The sequence below is a fragment of the Lissotriton helveticus genome, chromosome 5_1 (assembly GCF_964261635.1).
Source record: "Lissotriton helveticus chromosome 5_1, aLisHel1.1, whole genome shotgun sequence".
Classification (NCBI taxonomy): Eukaryota; Metazoa; Chordata; class Amphibia; order Caudata; family Salamandridae; genus Lissotriton; species Lissotriton helveticus.
The window spans coordinates 237116986-237135467 of NC_136065.1; the positions used below are offsets into that span (position 1 = coordinate 237116986).

Sequence of the window (18482 nt, forward strand, 5' to 3'; positions counted from 1 at the left end):
GGCTAGAAGAAGTACCATTTCTCCAGGTGGAGCGTGAGGCCATGGTCACACAGTTGCTTTAGCATGGCCCTTAGAGTTTTATGGTGTTCCTCAGCTGTGGCGGAGTAGATCAAGATGTCATCGCTGATGTTCATCACCCATTGGAGACCTGAGAGCACATCTCTGATGGTGTTTTGGAAGATTTCAGCTGCAGACGATATCCCAAAGCACATAAGCCTGTACCTCGACAGGCATAGGTGTGTGGAGAAGGTTGTGATGTACCAACTGCTCCCATCCACCTGTAGTTGTTGGCTAGCATTGAGGTCAAGCTTCGAGAACCACCGAGCCCTGTTGAGTTCTGCCATGATGTCGTCCATCTCTCACGCTTGATGGCTTTATTCGGGAGGCACATGTCAATGCACAGATGTATTTTGCCTGGCTGCTTAGGGTTTTCGTTAATAATCATTGGGGACACCCATGGTGTGGGACTAGGAATCTTCTCATTGAGGCCCAGTGTCTCCACTTTGTCCAGGTTCTGCTCAACCAGCGACCTTAGGTGGAATGGAAATTGCCATTGTCGCAGTGCTACTGGCTGGACTGTCTAGTCTGGAGCTATATTGGGGGAGCTCAGGGGCACCTTAATGTCTGGAAGAGGCTGGGAAACTGGCTCAATAGTTACTCAACTTTAAAAATCTGAACCTTCCTGATGAATGATACCAGACCCAGGTCCTCCACCATATGAAACCCAATCAGCATTTCGGCTTCCCCTTGGATGATGTGGAATTTGCTGGAGTCTCCTTGTTGTTGGATAGAATGTGCACGCACATAGTCCCTTTCAGCTGCAGGGGTGTCTGCCCTCCATTTATGTAGATCTTGGTTGTTAATGGCAAGAGAGCAAGCCTTGGGTGGAGTTGCCACTATTGTTTGAAGCAAATCACATTGACAGAGGACCCTGTGTCAATAAGTACTTTGATGGTTGTACCTGCCACCTCAACTCCGCATGCGGTTTGAGATCTTCTGTGTCTTTTAAGGTGCTCCGCGAATAAGACAAGGAATACATCTTCATCTTCCGAGGGTGTTTCATCTCGAGGTTTGTCCGGCCATGTGCTGCGTGGAACTGGACTCTGGTTTTCTGTGTCAGTCAGTGAAAGCCCGGTGAATAGCTTTCGCCACCGTCATCATTCCTCATGCTCCACGGCCCCTCATCCCTTAGCGGCACACTTTGGCAAAGCAGCTTTCCAATGGATGTCCCTCTTGCCCACAAATCCTGCATCTAGTTGTGGTGGGTGCTGGTCTGGCTGGCCTGGGGCTGGTATGTTTTGGTTTAGTGGGCACTGCATCTACTGTTTCCACCTTTACCATGAATGGCTAGCTGCCCCTGTTGCCATGTGTCAATGCTATGTCCATTTCTGTGGCTCGTGCCGCTGACAGGTCATGACACCGCACCAGGATGAGAATGTCGTTGAGACTTATGTTGGGCTGTCTCAAAATCCGACCATGAAGCGCCTTGGATTCGCAACCCTAGATGATCTATGCCAGATCGCCTTTGGCTGGTCATCAGCTGTGTAGGTGCTGGCCAGTTCACGAAGGTAGGCTTAAAGTTGTCGTAGTGTGAAGCGCTCAAAGTCCAAATTTAGCTGGTGGACCAAGTGGGCATTGAGGGGCCTCACCACAGAATTGTAGTCATTATCTGCTCTAGTGTTGAGGAGCTGTTCAAACAGTTTATGTATCTCTTTCCCTGCATAGTGAAGTGACAACAGTCAGTCTCATGGGTGGCTCAAAAGTAATTGTTCATCCGGCCTACCCGTATTTTCCATCTGGGGACGTCAGTAGCAGGGTCTGCCAGCTCACTTAGGTATGAAATACAGCCACAGGGTTGTGCTGCAGATCGGTTGCAACGATTCAAAAAGGGGGGTGTTGATGGACAGAGTATCTGAATTAAGCAGAACACTCTTACCCAGTCAAAAGATCAGGGCTTGATCCATCACCGTTTTTAGCTCACTGCACCATCCCAGTTCAGAACCTGGCTACATGCAAATTAGTCTGTCCCTGGCCCAGTGCATCATGGGAACAGGGCAGACCAAACTACCAAGCCAATTCTTTACTGGAAAGGAAACAAGCTTCCGGGGACCGGTTTCTGGCATTACAGCCGTCTTCGGCCCGGCTTGCTTGAATCCTGATGGTGCAGTGAGCAAGGGACTCACATCTGAGCATACCCTTCCACACTTGTGGTGGCCAAAACGATTCAAAAAGGGGGGTGGTGGTGATGGACAGAGTATCTGAATTAAGCAGAACACTCCTACCCAGTCAAAAGATCAGGGCTTGATCCATCACCGTTTTTTAGCTCACTGCACCATCCCAGTTCAGAACCTGGCTACATGCAAATTAGTCTATCCCTGGCCCAGTGCATCATGGGAACAGGGCAGACCAAACTACCAAGCCAATTCTTTACTGGAAAGGAAACAAGCTTCCGGGGACCGGTTTCTGGCATTACAGCCGTCTTCGGCCCGGCTTGCTTGAATCCTGATGGTGCAGTGAGCAAGGGACTCACATCTGAGCATACCCTTCCACACTTGTGGTGGCCAAAACGATTAAAAAAGGGGGGGTTGCAGGCACAGATGAGCCTGGGCACACACAGCGTTGGCGTCACCTGCCATAGTGCCGGAAGCGTAAAACCTGCAGTCGCAGCGGGAGCCGTTGCCATACCTTACTATCTAGCTGTGGATCAGCACCCGTAACTCTTATGGGGACGCTGCAGAGAACAAGGCTGGCAGATTCTATTTTCACCACGCCCGCAACATGCAGCACGTTTCTATCCAGGTGTTCTGGAGCACTGGGACGAGCCACCAGTGCAAGTCCATGAGGCCACCAGCGGGCACAAGCTGATTTTCGGTGGGCCATAATGCTGTAGGGGACCGCCAGGGGAGAGAAAACTTCAGCGCCGACACAGGCTTGAAGTGCAGAGTCGTAGCACGGGTGTTGCTGGAAGGGTGGAGCCGCAATGACCACCAAAGAGCAGGAGCAAGATGACTGCAGGCCGCAGATGCGTCCTCATTGCCAGTGTGGTGAGCCCTGTATAGCGGTCCTCTGCAGAGGTCGCTTGCTAAAAATAACTGTAGGGACAGCAAAGGTATGAGGTTGTGGGCAAAGATCCTGAGCGTCCCTCCCCTTTTATTTATAGCCTATGGCCATGCTCCAGCCGAGGCTGAGGTGCGTCACATCCGGGTCAGGGGTCCAGGCATAAGGGCTGGGTGGCTCACTACAGAGTGTACCATATTTGAGCCCATCCACCCTGAAAACTGCCTACTTTTTCAAATCTTGTAAGAGGTTTGCCCTCTGTCCCTTATGGACAGCCCAGTCCTACAAGTGAGATTCAAGAGTTCAGAGGCAATAGATAGTTCTAGTTGGAGGACGGGCAGGGGTGGAGGGAGACCACATTTGGGCAAACCCAAGCACCCAGCATGGATGGAATACTAGCATATTATCAGTACAATCACATCTAAACAAGCATTAGCAAATGCAACTAGTATTCTGAATTTATGTTTGTAATAATTACTGTAGGCTGCTTGTAATACACACAGTTTCCCGTACGGTGGCAGCATTACTACATATATATATAAAAATTATAGGCAGTACTTTATGTCAGTAGAAATCCATACTGTTAAGCCAATGGCAAACAGTGTAATAATCTGCAATATGGTAGTGACCTGTATGATGATCAGATTTCATTAGTACTCAGCAACAAAACATAATGCTAAAAAAGTAACTCAATATTCTGGTCATGGGCACGAAAATGCTCACCTGAGTGTTTAGGGGTCTAATGGCAATGCAAGGTACAGGCGGTCATATTTAGAGTTTTGCTCAAGGGGTTCTTATATGCCACACAACAAATTTATCGATATCAACCTTAAAACATGCTCATAAAAGGGAGATTGTGGTTGCAGAGGAAAGCCTAAAAAATACTGAAATTCACCAGGTATGAGAATCTGTGCATCCATATCTTGCATCCCTACTATACATGCCACCACAGGCAATAGCACCAATGATCTTGCATGATATCACCATTTACATCATCAATTCTATGACTGATTACATCATATAACACATCAGGAATGGCATCAGCAATGGCAACACTCATGGCATATTAATTAAAGAGTCAATGATAATACAATCTGTTTAACTATCTATTGCAAACAACCTTTTGTGTACATGTCCCAGTCTCCCCTGTAGTGTGGACAGAAATTCATGAATGATGTATCATTTATTTTAGTCTAAGTTTTTGCTCCGTCTGATCTTGAGCAAAGTTCACACTTATATACATAATTATATAAAGCAGTAAGCGATTCATTGACTATAAACCTACACCTCCAACTAAATACACAGCAGAGTATCTACTGTTATAGAGATGTGATATGGTCAATACTCTCCAACCTGTGCCTCAATCACAGTGCCCCTATGAATGTACCGTGGCAAAAGTCATCAATTCAACTTGATGGAGTAACATAAATGTTTTGAAAGTTTTTCATAATACCAAGGTTATTACAGATTAAAAAATCGTTCCTCCTAGGTGAACCAAATTTATCATAACTGCAGTCACTTTATGAGGTAATATCATACCCCAAATGGGACTCGGATACTTAATTTGATTTTAATGTCAGATATGAGCATTTGTCACAGTCTTGTTTTTCTTTTAATTTGGGTGCTGTTTGTGTTATGGTAAAAGTAAGCCTACCTGTATACAAAGGCCCTTATTATGAGTTTGGCGGTCCAATGGACCCCCGAAGCTGTGGTGGTAGTCCGCAGACTGCCAGACTGGCGGTCCGCCTGCCGCATTAGGACTGTGGAGGTTGGACCGCAACGGGAGCACTACTGCTGCCAGGAATCCACGATCCCTGGCGGTGGCACAGCGGTCTGAGGCCCTTAATATGCTGGTGGTGCAGCTGCACCAAACATATTAGGAGCTTCCTCACTCTCACACTTTTCATGGCAGTGTGTCAGCCATGAAAGTGTGGCAGTGAGGAAACAATGGGGGCCCTGTTGCCTCTGAGCCATGAGGTGCATGCAGGGGGGTGCATGTTGTGCCCCCTGTGTGCTTGCATCCCCAGCTCCTGCAGGGCATGGAATTCACAGTATATGGCATGCAGGAACTGCCTTTGACACACCCATCGCGGCGCCTTTTTCAAACTCATCGCAGTGGGACCACCAGAGAACCGCCCGCCAGAGTAAAAATAAGTTGTACTCTGGCGAGCGGTCATTAATGGCGGTCTCGGAGCAGGGAGGCAGCGTGGCGGCCCTGCTCCTAGACTGCCAAAGTCATAATAAGGCCCAAAGAGAAACAAGCACTGGCCTGTGTTCTAAAATGCGACCTATTGGCTTTGCAATGCTTTTTGCCGACCGTTTTCAAATGCAGGCATGAAGACACATGCGCCTGCATGGCTGGCAACATTGCAATAGGATTTCTAAAGTAACTCCCTTCCAAGAGTGTTTGCCATGCATCATGGAGGATGACTGGTATTTTTCGTTTGTTGTTTTCACATAACAGATAGTAGAACAGCAAAATAAAATGTATAAAAAGCCACAAGATTTTGGCATTGAAAATGAGGTTTTCTTGTATAGAAATTGGGCGTGAGTGCCGATGCGGTACCGACTGCGAAGTGATTCTCTGATAGGCCCAGCAACCCTCCAGCTAATCCTTAAAGGCCCTGAAATGTTGATTTCATATCGACGAGCTTCATGGGTCTAGGCACATATTCAGATGAAGGTAAACTTTGGCATGAGTGTATCCCGAGGGCAAATACACTGTCCAGAACGTTAGTCCTCTGGCCACGGCACTATGGCTGCAAGTAGCCTTTAGTAGGAGTATTTCAAGTTGCAGGGACTCACCTTGTCTCATGCCAATTTAACCCATTCTCCCTCTCATCTTGGCAACAGTCTGGGCCAGACTTGGAATTGAAACAGGCCCTTGCAAACAGCTCAGCCGGCCCGCGGCGGTACGGGATGCTAGTGGAAAGCTTTGTGCCACATTTGTTGCAGGGGGCCGATATTGTAGCCATGCGGCAAAACTGGCACCCGAAACAAAAAAACGGCCCCAAGGGTCCAAAACCGCCGCCCCCCCCACCGTGGTGGCACACCTGGGAAATGCCCGGTGCCCGCTACAACCAGTCTGGCCCTGGCGACAGTTTCCACCATGAAGTTTACCTGCCCTTTATGCCAGTTTTGGCTCGACTGATAGAATCAGAGGAGTCTCAGGCAACAGTGAATGAGTGAGCACCTGAGTGCCTAAAATGGCGAGCGTTATGTGCACAAGAGTAAAATATGCCATGTTTATATTTAGCTTAATAAATGCGGCCATTTTTAGGGGCTAAGATGCACTGACGTGAGCAGGAGCACTGCATTCAGGTTTGCCTCTAAGGAAAGCTCTCAGGGCCCAATGTAGGTGGCTCATTACCGTTCGTTAAACCCGAAATTCGGTAAATTTCAGGCTTACCGACCGGTATTGAGCCATTTCCAATGTAGGTGATGGTTCGGTAAATACAGAATCGGTATCTACCGAATCACTTAGGGCCATATGTAGGTAATTGCCATTTACCGATTCGGTAATATTTACAGAATTTTTTGCTACATACCATTTACCGATTCTGAAATACCGAATCGGTAAAATTTTGTATTTTAGAATCGGTAAATGGCAATTACCTACATAAGTGATTTTATTCTTGACTAGTCCCTAAAAAGGACCTTTCAACTGGGAGGAAAAAGTCAGGGTGATACTAGTTGTCACTTATAGGTCAAAATTAGGGCTCCCACTTTAATGGTATTTTTTTAACATTTCCATCTGTATTCATCCATATTTATTTTTTGGCCATCTGATCGATATTGATTCATATTTATTTTGTGAATAATTGATATATAAGATTGTATATTTCCTTATTTATTAAACTGATAAACGTGCACCCATACTTTGAAGCCTGCCATGTTTTATCAAATTAAGCAGACAAATACAACAAAACAGTACACCCACAGATACATATTAGCATTATACTTAATATTTAAGGATATCTCGTCCTCCCTTTTTAACACCCCTTTCTATCTATCTGTTCAGCTGTTGGCATTCATCAACGTCAACATAGAGTCACTCAAAAGAAGCCTAATTTTCTGTATTTTTCCGCCTTTAAATTTAAATGCAGACAGGAAACACATTGCTTTCTGACAGTATTTATCTGTCAAAATCAGTAAAAACGGAAAACTGGGAGCCTTGTCCTAATTAAATGAAAACTTGACTATCCGAGGTCCCCACACATATATCCCTAAAATCTGGAATACTGAAACCCAATCGAAAAGGGAAAGCATTTAGTATTATAGTCCTGAACCATGAAGGGTAGCCCCCGATGAGTGTTTTCTCAATGAGTATATAATAATGATGATATTACTAGTGCAAGACCTAATACTACAAGTCATCACAATAATATTATAAAAAATAATAACTGCAAATCTAATGAAATTATAACGATAATAAGAAACTTTACAAAACAGCATAAATTCTCTGTTTGGTACCAGGTAAGTGACATCATAACATAAACAAGGATTCTGAGGAAGGAAGCAGGTACCAGGAAGCAGATATAGAGAAAAGAGCTTCTTACATAGAAGTTTCCGGCCACGGGGGGAGGGAGGACATCGAATGCGCAGTCCTTGTCGCATGCAGCGGTATTGAAGATCTCCTGCACATTCGTTTGACACGTGGCGGCATTCCAAGCTCCTTTAATGTTGATATTTGTGGTCAAGTCACCGGATGGTGTCTTAAGACAAGGGGTGTTGTACAGCGAACTCAAGGTGATGGTGGTGGAGTATCCTGTGGGATAGCAGGGGTGCTCGATGGTGGCGGCTTTCTGGGCCTGCAGAGAAGAGGACTCTTGATTATGTACAGTTGCATATCAGTGCTGTAGTCTTCCATTGCATACCCTTTGATGCCCCACCACCCAAGTCACCATATTAAGTTCAGGAGGAGGTGGCAGCTCTGTGAACCACATCTAAGCTATTTTTGGGCCAACTACTTAACTGGACATTTTTCCCAGGAAGCTGGTGCATCAAATGATGTTAAGATTCCACATATTAAGGCCGGTGGCATACTTTTGGGGCCCTGCGGATGTACATCCACACAACCAGGGTCGGCTTTAGCGCTGGTGGCGCCCAGTGCGGCAATCACTTTTGGTACCCCCACACCCCATGACCACCTCCTGGGATTGTAGTCAACAAAGGGGGGGGGCACTGTTACAAGGTGAGTAATGCAAACAGTCACTCGCTCACTGCAGGGAGAAAAAGGAAAACTATTTCCTTTTTCTCCCTGCAGTGAGTGAGTGACTGTTTGCACTACACACCTTGGAACAGTGCCCCCCCTTTGTTGACTTCATGGTTAGTTTGGAGCATGGGCACTGGACCATCAACTAGCTCCTAGTCCCCCCTTCTTTTTTGACACCTCCTCGGATTCTCTCGCTACCACAGGTCAAAAGTCGTCCTCATCTCTTCAATCATAAGTTTTTGCTAAACACAGCAACCCTCCCCACCCACCCCCCTCCCCCTCCCATGTGGTCTGCGCACCTCTATAGATCCATGCCCAGTGCGGCAGCACCGGTCGCACTGCCTTAAAGCTGGCCCTGTGCACAACAGTACCCTTGGTTCTGCTCCATTACGAAGGAGTGGTCTAGAAAACTCAGGCATGACTGAGGCTTCTCCATTGTCAATCCCCAGCCAGGCCAGGTGTGCTCATTTTTAGTATTCCCCATCTTCAACTATTGGCATTTTCTCCTTACCACCATCTCCTCTTTCTTAACAACCAAAGCCATCACAAGCTGGACTGTCCTTAAAAAATCTGCCCTTACCACAGGCAGATACTGCTGCCAACAATGATACTAAATTTTAGTTTACCTCTAAGAAAAGAAGCGAGCATTTAGCATACTACACACATGACTCTTCATAACATGTCTATCTCAATTTAACATCTTTGTGAGGGGGCTCAGTTCAAGGCCTAGATGCCTAGACAGGAACCAAAGCTCTTGATACACTAGAGAGCACACAGGAAAACGTTTGTATTTTCCAGTTTGGAAACTCTCACTTTTGGAGGGGCACATTCTTTTTTAAGGCAGTGTACCACTTTTTACAAAGAGTATTTTTTTGAGTTTTCTGCGAAAAAGAATCCCCCCTCAACCAATATGCAATATGAAACTCTCTTGAAGCTGTTTCTACCACAATACTCACTATTTCTTTCAAAAAATGTAAATGAATGTTCATATTCATTGGCTGAGAAGGCACAGGTACTCAAAAAACTTTGTTCTGTCATTCTCCTGTTGAACTTCCAGAGGCAAATGTCCTGTTTGCCTGAATGACCAACTGGTGAGGTCAGATTAATTCATATGAGTGACTCAGCTGACATCAGACTCACTCTGATTCCTACTAACCTTTAAAAGCATGAGCCAGCATCAAAGCCACTGGAATTATGCGGCAGGGGAGGGTCAAATTATGCAGCAGGGTTGAGTAAATTATGCGGCATGAAAATACTATTTATGTCACATAATGCAGCACATTTTGTAATAACTGTACTCCATTATTTAGTCATTTTTAAACTTGGTAACACTGTCTTGGCATTGGTTGAACCACATTAGTACCGGTTTAACACCCAAATATAGCAATAAGCAACAGAAAAGTGACCAGTCCAGCTTTACAAATGGCCTTCCACCACATGGCAACGTGTCTCTGCATTTTTAGTAACTTTTGAACCGTTTGAGCTAGAAACACTTTTTGTTGTTGAATCAGCAGATTATGCTGCAGATGGTGGATTATGTGGAAAATGCAGCAAATCTATAATTATGCGAAAACCGCAGCGGCCACACAATCGCATAATACCAGTGGCCCTGGCCAGCATAAAATTATACCAAATTTCCCACTAAAGGTGCAATAATAAATTAGGTTAAAACCATGTTCACCGTGGTTGATCAAGTATAAACCTTGAACAATCATTGGTTGTCGGTGAACATGAAGCAGGTTAGGTTTCCTGCTGGCTAGTATGTCTGTTCATGCAGGTGTTTGGGAACATAAAGGCCCTGACTGTGTGGAAGAGGAACCAATTGTGAACTTGAGATAAGGCTGTATCCACATCCTACACCCCACAAGTTCCGAATGTATGATGATACTACGCGATCATGTTGATCGCGGTATGTTACAACGCAGGATTTACAACGCAAGTTGTTTCAACGACTTACGCTGAAGGGCGCTGGACTTAGGGATAGTACGATTTACTGTTCCAACACCAGTCTACGTACAGTAGGGAAGGTGTTGGAATAGTAAATCATACTATTCCTTAGCTTACAGCGCCATCCAGGTCAAGTCGTTGAAACGACTTTCGTTGTAAAGACCGCGTTGAAAACATACCGCGGTGAAACGCCTGTGCAGTAATGGTCGTCTCCCACAAGTTACACACTCACCTCCCTCAGCTTGGCAAGCAGCAGTAGCAGGGCCTGATCTTTTCCGTAGCAGAGGTAGCTGTGAGTGAACACTGTGTAGTTGTAGCCGTACAGCTTGAAGACCGCCTCCGTGGTCTTGTCTGTGATCGCGACCTTCGGGCTGAAGGTTATCTGAGTTGATGCTCCACCGAGGTCCAGTGCTCCGAAGGCCTCGCCTTTAGTTGGGTGGATCCATTTACCAGCGAATGAGTACTGAGGTCCAGTCATGCACCAGGCACACAAGGGCATGGAGACAGGGTGCACACGAAAAACATGGGAAATAACGCATGCACACGCAAATACACATATATGCGGATTCATGAACGGACAAAGAAATACAGAGGCCATTGCATATGCACATGTACACATATATAGAAAAGTAAGCATTCACATACATGCACATGGACAGGCGCAGAAATACACAGTAAATGCAGGTATGGGTTGAGCACAGAAATAGGCATGTGCACACATATACACACACACACACACACACACACACACACACATGAATAGTCATATTTATACAGAAACACAATGTAAAGGGGCTCACAAGCAAACACATGACCACACAATGCACAAAAGTGTGCACAAGAATATAAAGGCACATATAAACAACATAGGTGCATACACAGACATACAGAGAAATACATTAACGTATGAAAAAGCATTTTATTAGGCACCAGACACACACAGATGCAAACACACACGCATAGGTATTCGAATACACACAGAATATACAGGGATGTACGTTTGAACAGACACAGAAAAACAGAAAAGAATTACAATTAGAAAATAGGGAAAACAGTGACAATAAATCAGCAGCATTCATTAGATGCAATGAAATGTGTACATAAACCCTACCCCTACCCCGACATGGCCTTCCCCCCCTCAATGGGATTGCTGGTAATGCAAACGCCCCATAAGACTCGAGAGTACTCATTTTCTCTAAGAGGCTCTACTGAAAGAAATGACCTGTTGGAGAGACTCTTCCCTTGCTACTCAAGTGTTAAGACTCATTGTCCTATACTTTATTGCTGGGAATGGTCTGTTAGTGCCAATGCTCTCTACGTCAGAGTTTACAGGTATGCAGCACTAACCACCTCTCTCTCTCTTCCTTGTCACATTCCTTCACATTGAGAGATCCCATTGCCTTCACCAAAGCATCTTAATACCCTGAAGAGGTAGAAGCTGTATATCAATGATGCCAGGCTAACCTAGAATTCGGTCCACCATCTTGTGAAAGAATGCTCACCAATCCTAAATATTCTGGAAAGCCTGTGTTGTGTTCCCTCCTGGACAAAAAGATTCAGCAATGCCAACAATTCTCCTGCCATGCAATGTCTAGTGCCTAAATGAGGGCCATGATTTTTCAGTGGTACCCAATAAAATGTGCATTCCTCCAACCAGGTTTTGCTGGCACAAGAAAGCAAATCCTAGGAAAGTGTTGGATGCTAGCATTCAGGAATTGTTGTTTAAATAGTGGAGCTGGCTGGTTCTACCAGAAGTGGAATTCGATGCAACTCGGCTTCTGTTTCATAATCAATCTGTTGCAGTAGAAATGTTGAAGTTTTGCTTTATCTTGAATGTGAAAAGGATAAACAAATGGATTCCAGTGGTCATTTCAAATTGGAGACTCAGAGGCAGGCCAGGGGACTTTGACAGTGATTGACGTAAAAAATATATGCTATAACAATTGTATCCTGCTTTGATACCTGGGATATCTCTACTTTGAAGTGTGAAAATAGCACTTCCAGTTTGTTGTTCTCGCCTTTCTCAGCAAGGCGGCTTCCATATTGTTTAAAAGATGTTTGCTTAATGGTTTGCATCCTACATGTGTTCATGATACACCTCTATCTCCATCACTGGCTTTGTTCATGATTCCTCATCAGCCCAGATGGCATTCGAAATTCTGCCGCATCATGGCTTGTTAATCAATCTGTAAAAGTTTCACTTGGTACCTTGTACCTCGCTTATGATAGATGTTATTGGTGATATACTTTGGTCAGATGTGAGGCCATTATTCTTACATGAAGTTAGGATCCATCTTTTACAGAGCAATCTGTTAACGTTAGTACAGAATGTCCAGACTGGTTGTGGCTTCTGGTCCAAGGTTGTATGTCATCAACATTGTTTCTAGTATGTGGAACTCATTTACAAATTATGCGGCTAAAAAGACTCTTAGGGGCAGATTTACTATCTGTTCACGTAGCACACTGCAGCAGCCAAAGAGAGAGGAGGAGAGCGCCCTATTTACTAAAATAAGGCTCTCTTCCCCTCTCACTAGCGCCAGCGCTGAGATCAGCTGCTGTGCCCCACGGAGACATCATTGCACCATGGTGCAAGGGTGTCTCTGTGAGTCTAGCATAGGTTTTGTACTCGAAGGAACGCTTCCAGTACAAAATATTATGCACAGACTCACTTTAACCATTTTGCTACTTTGTATGTGTGCTGTAGAGTACAGCAAACATGCAAAGTCGGAAAAGAAAGGAGAAATGAAAGCATTTCTCCTTCCTTGCGCCTACTTGAAAAGGGCGCAGTGTTCTCACGCTAAACCCAATCTACTTTATTTAGTAAATTGGGTTTAGCATGAGAAACCTTGGGTGGTTGCATGGGAACGCCCATGCACCACCCTTGGTACGCGCCCATGGCGCAAAGTAATGCAAAGCACCGCTATGCGCTGCTTCGCATTACTTTTCCGTTATTTCCAGTGGTAAACAAGTTTAGCACTAGAAAGTAAATTAGGAAAAAAAGATTTTGTGCTGATTTGCGTCACAACAAGACGCAAAATTTAAGTAAATCCCCCCCCCCTCCATATATATACGTAATGCCAGCTATTAGATACAAGCTACACCCTGCTGAAGAGCCGTAATCAAGGATGCTTGTGTTTCGGTCCAGAGAGGGCCTGGCTTGGCAGTTGAGGCTTGACTGTTCCTGATGGAGGAGCGGCAAGACTGATATTGCTGGAAATGATCTAAGGTGCGTGGTGGGCAAAAGAACGATGGGTCGGAATGCTCCGAGCGATTACCAGTTATTAGGCTTATTTTTCCACCACCTTTTCTGTGTTCGATATCGGTCAGTCAACAGAGTTCCATGCTTTGTTCGTACATTTCAGGGTGGTTGCTAAGGGTTAAAGGCATCTTGGCAGACCACACGGGGTTGGAGTTCACTCCTCAATGCAAGAAAATTTAAGGAGTGTTTAAGAATGTGATAAGGACGAGATGACTCTGTATGGAGACTACAACTAAGGCTCCAATTACAAGTGGTGTGGAGCCGAATACTATACTGGAATTCCACTCTGCTCAACTAAATGTGGGCCAGTGTTCCCACATCCAGATTTCCTGACTTCAGGAACATTGGACCTGATTTTCTAGCCAGAAAAGGCCGCTTCCCATCCCAGTTCCAGTCCTGGTCCCTTCCTGACACAAAACCAAAGTAATGGGAGAGCATGTATTGCTCAACCCTGCCATGGGATGTTTTACCTTCTCTCCTAACTACACAAGATCTCTGACCTGTTTATTAATTTTACTGTAAAAACATTAATTACAGGGCAGGTTTACTGCTCATCGCTTCTCGGCTTCAAGCCATGCCATTTTAATATATTCAAGTTATGCAGCTAAAAAGACTCTTAGGGGCAGATTTACTATCTTTTTTGTACACAATGCACCAGTGTCTGTGTGCTTTTTCCCTCCAGGGCAATGGATAATGTTTAAAGATACTTATGGATAATGTATCAAGATATTTACCAAGATACAAATATTCCAGCAACCAATGCAAAGACACGTGAATGACAGAGTTCCCCTAATAAACTATACCCTCAATCAACGAGAGAGGGGGGGACAAGAGAGACTAGGGCATTGAGAGTTGCACCTTCCTAACCACAAGGTAAATAAAAAACGACATCTAGTAGCGCACAGTAGGATCAGGTCTTGTCTCCTTACTTACTTCATCAAAGGGCAGACCCATGGAGGTACCTACTCCTAGGTGTATCCGCCACATCTTAAAAAAGGAACAGATAGCCTGCCGTATTTGAGAAGGTTTCTCCTCTTCATAGCGCCCTTCATACCACCCATGGTGATGCCATCATTGTGTAATCTCAGGAGTCGCAGTCCATGGTAGAGCGCCAAAGGTGCACCTCCCTGTATGTGGTGTTGTACGTGTTACCTTTGATGAAGTAAGTTAGGAGGCAAGAATTGATAATGGTTTATATGGACTTCACACAGAGACGTAGAGCCTGATTTAAATCTCGGGGCATGGGTTACTGTGTCACAACGGTGACGTATATCACGTCCGGCGAAATATCAATCCCATTGTATCCTATGAGATGTATAATTTGGCGGATGGGATATCCGTCACCATTGTCACAGAGTAACTCGTCTGCCGAGATCTGCATCACGCCCTTAATCTTTGTCACTGTTGCCCTAATGTGTGAATACAAGGGGACCTCCTATATATATCTCCATGTTCCATCAATGACCAGTAAGTAGGGGAAAAACTCACTCTGTATGATGAGGATATATGAGGCGCTATATGCACTTGGCATCATTCATGATATGTTTTAATCATCTCTTTAATACTACATTAGTAAAGGTGTACTGGAGCTACCTTCGAGATTTGTAAACCACACTGATTTGGATCCTTTCTTCATGAGAAGACTCAAAAAGCATAGCCTATGAACATTGAAAGCCCGCTCACCATTATAATTATTTTTAGCGATTGAGGAAGCCCGGGAATGAAGCCTGACACCTGGGTAGGTGTGTGAGGGCTTAGCCACCATTTTTAAAAATATGTCCCATCCATTGTTCTTAGGGTATACTGTTAGTTTATCCGAATATAAGAGTTACCCAGTAATAAATGGTTTTCGGTGGATTTACATGAGCAAAGTGGTCCCTAGGCAATGCACTATGTAGATATTCTAATGGTAAAATAAAAACACAGACAAACCAACAAACATCACTTGAACAAATAATCATTAATCTTCATGCACTATGTTTAGAATATCTGTTGAGGGTGCACATCAATAAATATGTTGCATATTTAGTTTACAACGAATTAACTACCCCTGATGGTTGGAAGACACAAAAGCCAGCAAATATTGGTAGAGTCTGCCTGGCTTTGATGATTAGACATGAAGACTACTGGCTGACCCTGGGGCTTAGCTATGTTCAGTGCAGCAGGTGCAGAAGCGCTGGACCCCAGGGCCCACCGTACGCAATAAAGACTGTCTTTCACTATCCTAAAAGAGGGGAGGGAGGGCTAGTTCCCTTCCTTATATTATAGCCCCTGCCACCATGCTGTCTGATGCCTCAAAAGGGACAGAGGCTATTACATGGATTTCAGGCTTAGCCTATTATTCAGCTGGTTTAGTCCAGGTCTTTTAGAGGGGCTAAAATGTGCTTAACTATCCAAACCCTTCAGATATTCTGTGGAGCCAGTCTCTCAAATGATTTTCAAATTTCCTCCTAAATCCAGTCCCCTTGAATATTTTAGAAAGAAGAGAGGCAATGTGATGAGACCTGCACATCCCGCATGACCAAGCCACTTACCGTAACGAAAGACTGAAGGAGGTAGTTGGTTGTAATCCAGCCCAGAGATCCCTCCTCATTCCCAGTGAGGATCCGCGCCCCCCGGAAATCCAGGGGATACTCCTTCATGGTCTTCGAAACCTCCTCGATGACCTTGTCTGCTGCCTCCGTATTCTGTAGTCTGAAGGATTCAATAGATTAGGATCTGGTTCATCCTCATCGCTTCAATAAGTCTTTTAAAAACACCTCAGACACAACCACTAGAGTAGGTAGCAGATCCCAAGAGCAATGGCATGAAAATAAAAAGATATGTGAAGAAACAAGAACCCCCTGATATAGGTAAAGTTCCTGGGTCAGGGTAAGACAATGTATGTAAAGTAACACACCCAGGCAAGCAATATGACTACTGGCACAGGTTAGATGGCAAACAACAAGATTAATAATAAGACACTGAATTAGCATAGTAAGTACATTTTAATAAATTTGATAAAAAGTGTCATGAACTAAATCATTGACATTAATAAAAACATGATAAAAATAGATCCATTATCAAATATGCATTAAAGTAATATAGTTGAGGGATGGTTTCCTGTCTACGCGTTTCGACACGTTGAAGGTGTCTTCCTCAGGACATTACCATCATGATACTGAAAATAAATAAACAATATTTAGAATCTTGTCTTTATGCTAAACACTTAATAGCGCTAAATACAGTTTGCCAGATTCTAGAGGCCAGTAATTGGTTCAGATTTCATGATATACCGCATAACATTGGTTCATTTTGTTTAACATACAAATGTATATCAAGGAAACATTCTTACATTTGCATCAATGGAAAAACAGAACATTTGACATTTCATATTGCATTTGTAAAAAGTGAAACACATAGAGCAGCCAGGTTGTAGCCATGAGAAGAGATTAGAAAAAGAGAGGTGTTTGTCTATTCCTTACAGGTATTACATTAATTGGGCATTGTTCCTAACCTATTTAATGACATATTTACAGAGTAGGGAAGGCCTATTTATGCATAGGAATAGAGACACGATGTAGCTTTACAAGTATCCGAATGTTAGTTCCTTATGCAGATAAGTGGCAGCAGCATTGCTAGAGATAGTTTGCAGTATCCACATGGTTCATCTTTTTTTTCAGTTTAAATCAAGCGTCACAGTGATATTTTAGCAATTTACCTGTGTTTAGGATATAGAGACTGCTTATGCAGCAATGTAGTAAGTTGCGTGGTCTCTGGATATTGATTTATCTATAAATTGATACGGTAGAGATGAACGTGAACTGTATCTTGCTATGATATTTACAAGGTTAGTATTGTTGCTGATGGTAATATTTTCTCTCTATTCTTACCTGTATTTAAAAACTGTGATGGCTGCTTAGTGTTAAATTATTGTGGATGATCCTTTATAAAACCATGTGGTATCTCAGCCGAATGAAGTTTGGGCAGATTTCGGATGGGCGGCTATCTAAAATTAGACAGAGCCGAAGTTAAAGAGCATATTTCAAATTAGTTGCTCTAAATGGCGCTGTGCTTCTATCTTTCTTACCTTTATTGCTCGAGGTAGTGAAGTAACAACGTCACATGGTTACAAGGCCTAATGGGGTTTGGTCCTGTTCAAATAACCAGCTGTTTACAATAAAAATAGTCGTGTAAAGGAATAGGCATAGTAAGATATGTGACGGGATGGTTATTGTTGTTTACGCAAGGTTCATATCTATTTCTTACCTATTCAGAGCAAACTAAAGACGTTTCGAAGTTACGTGGTTGTTCAAACAGTCACCGTTTAGGACTGGTATCAAATTCTCGGCTGTCTGCAATTAAATAACCGTACATAAGAAAACGTGTTTTCGCAATGATAAGAATAAGTAGCCCGATGTTTTTACTTCTTACCCGTATCGTGTAAATTAATCAGCCGACTGTGCCAAGTGGGATAGCGTGGTTGCTGAGCCTTGTAGAGGTTAGTCGTGTTCAGGTTAATGGCTGTCTGGAGACAAAGTGGCCATATAGGTGGATAAGTATGGTGAGGCTCGCAGCGCGATGGTTGTAAACGCGAGTCTGTTATTTACTGCTTACCTACATGAAACGTAGTGAAGGCGTGCCGGAGTTGCGTTGTAGCTCAACTGGTAGAGATTTTTCGGTTTCAGATTCCCGGCTATTTGAAGTTAAAAGTAGCCGTATATATGTTACGAGATACTTTATGGTTTAGACGTTCTAATTAGCGCGAATCTCTATTTTGCTGCTTACCTGTTGAAATGAAAAAATGGCGTGCCGGAGTAACGCGGTCAGACGGCTGAGAGTTCAGTAGGGGGGTTAGACTCAATCGCATCGGTTGGTTTATATACTGCGTTTTGCCATTGGTTGTTGGTGTTAACCAGGCCTTTTAAAGGTATATACCGTAGTCAACCATATGTTATTCAAACACGGTATCCCACGGTACTGGCAACAGGTGACAACCCCAACTACTGAGGTGATATCATAATA

General features: G+C 44.1%; 1 protein-coding gene across 3 annotated transcripts in view; it reads right to left on the minus strand.

Moving 5' to 3' along the window:
• The window catches only part of ENTPD8 (ectonucleoside triphosphate diphosphohydrolase 8), a 562224-nt gene that overhangs the window by 57026 nt on the left and 486716 nt on the right, over positions 1-18482 (minus strand). For all 3 annotated transcript variants that reach the window (XM_078642095.1, XM_078642094.1, XM_078642096.1), the window contains exons 5-7: positions 16013-16172; positions 10452-10682; positions 7617-7868 (exon numbers count right to left, since the gene is read on the minus strand). In XM_078642095.1, coding sequence (XP_078498221.1) covers positions 7617-7868; positions 10452-10682; positions 16013-16172 — 643 coding nt within the window. The remainder of the gene's footprint in view (positions 1-7616; positions 7869-10451; positions 10683-16012; positions 16173-18482) is intronic.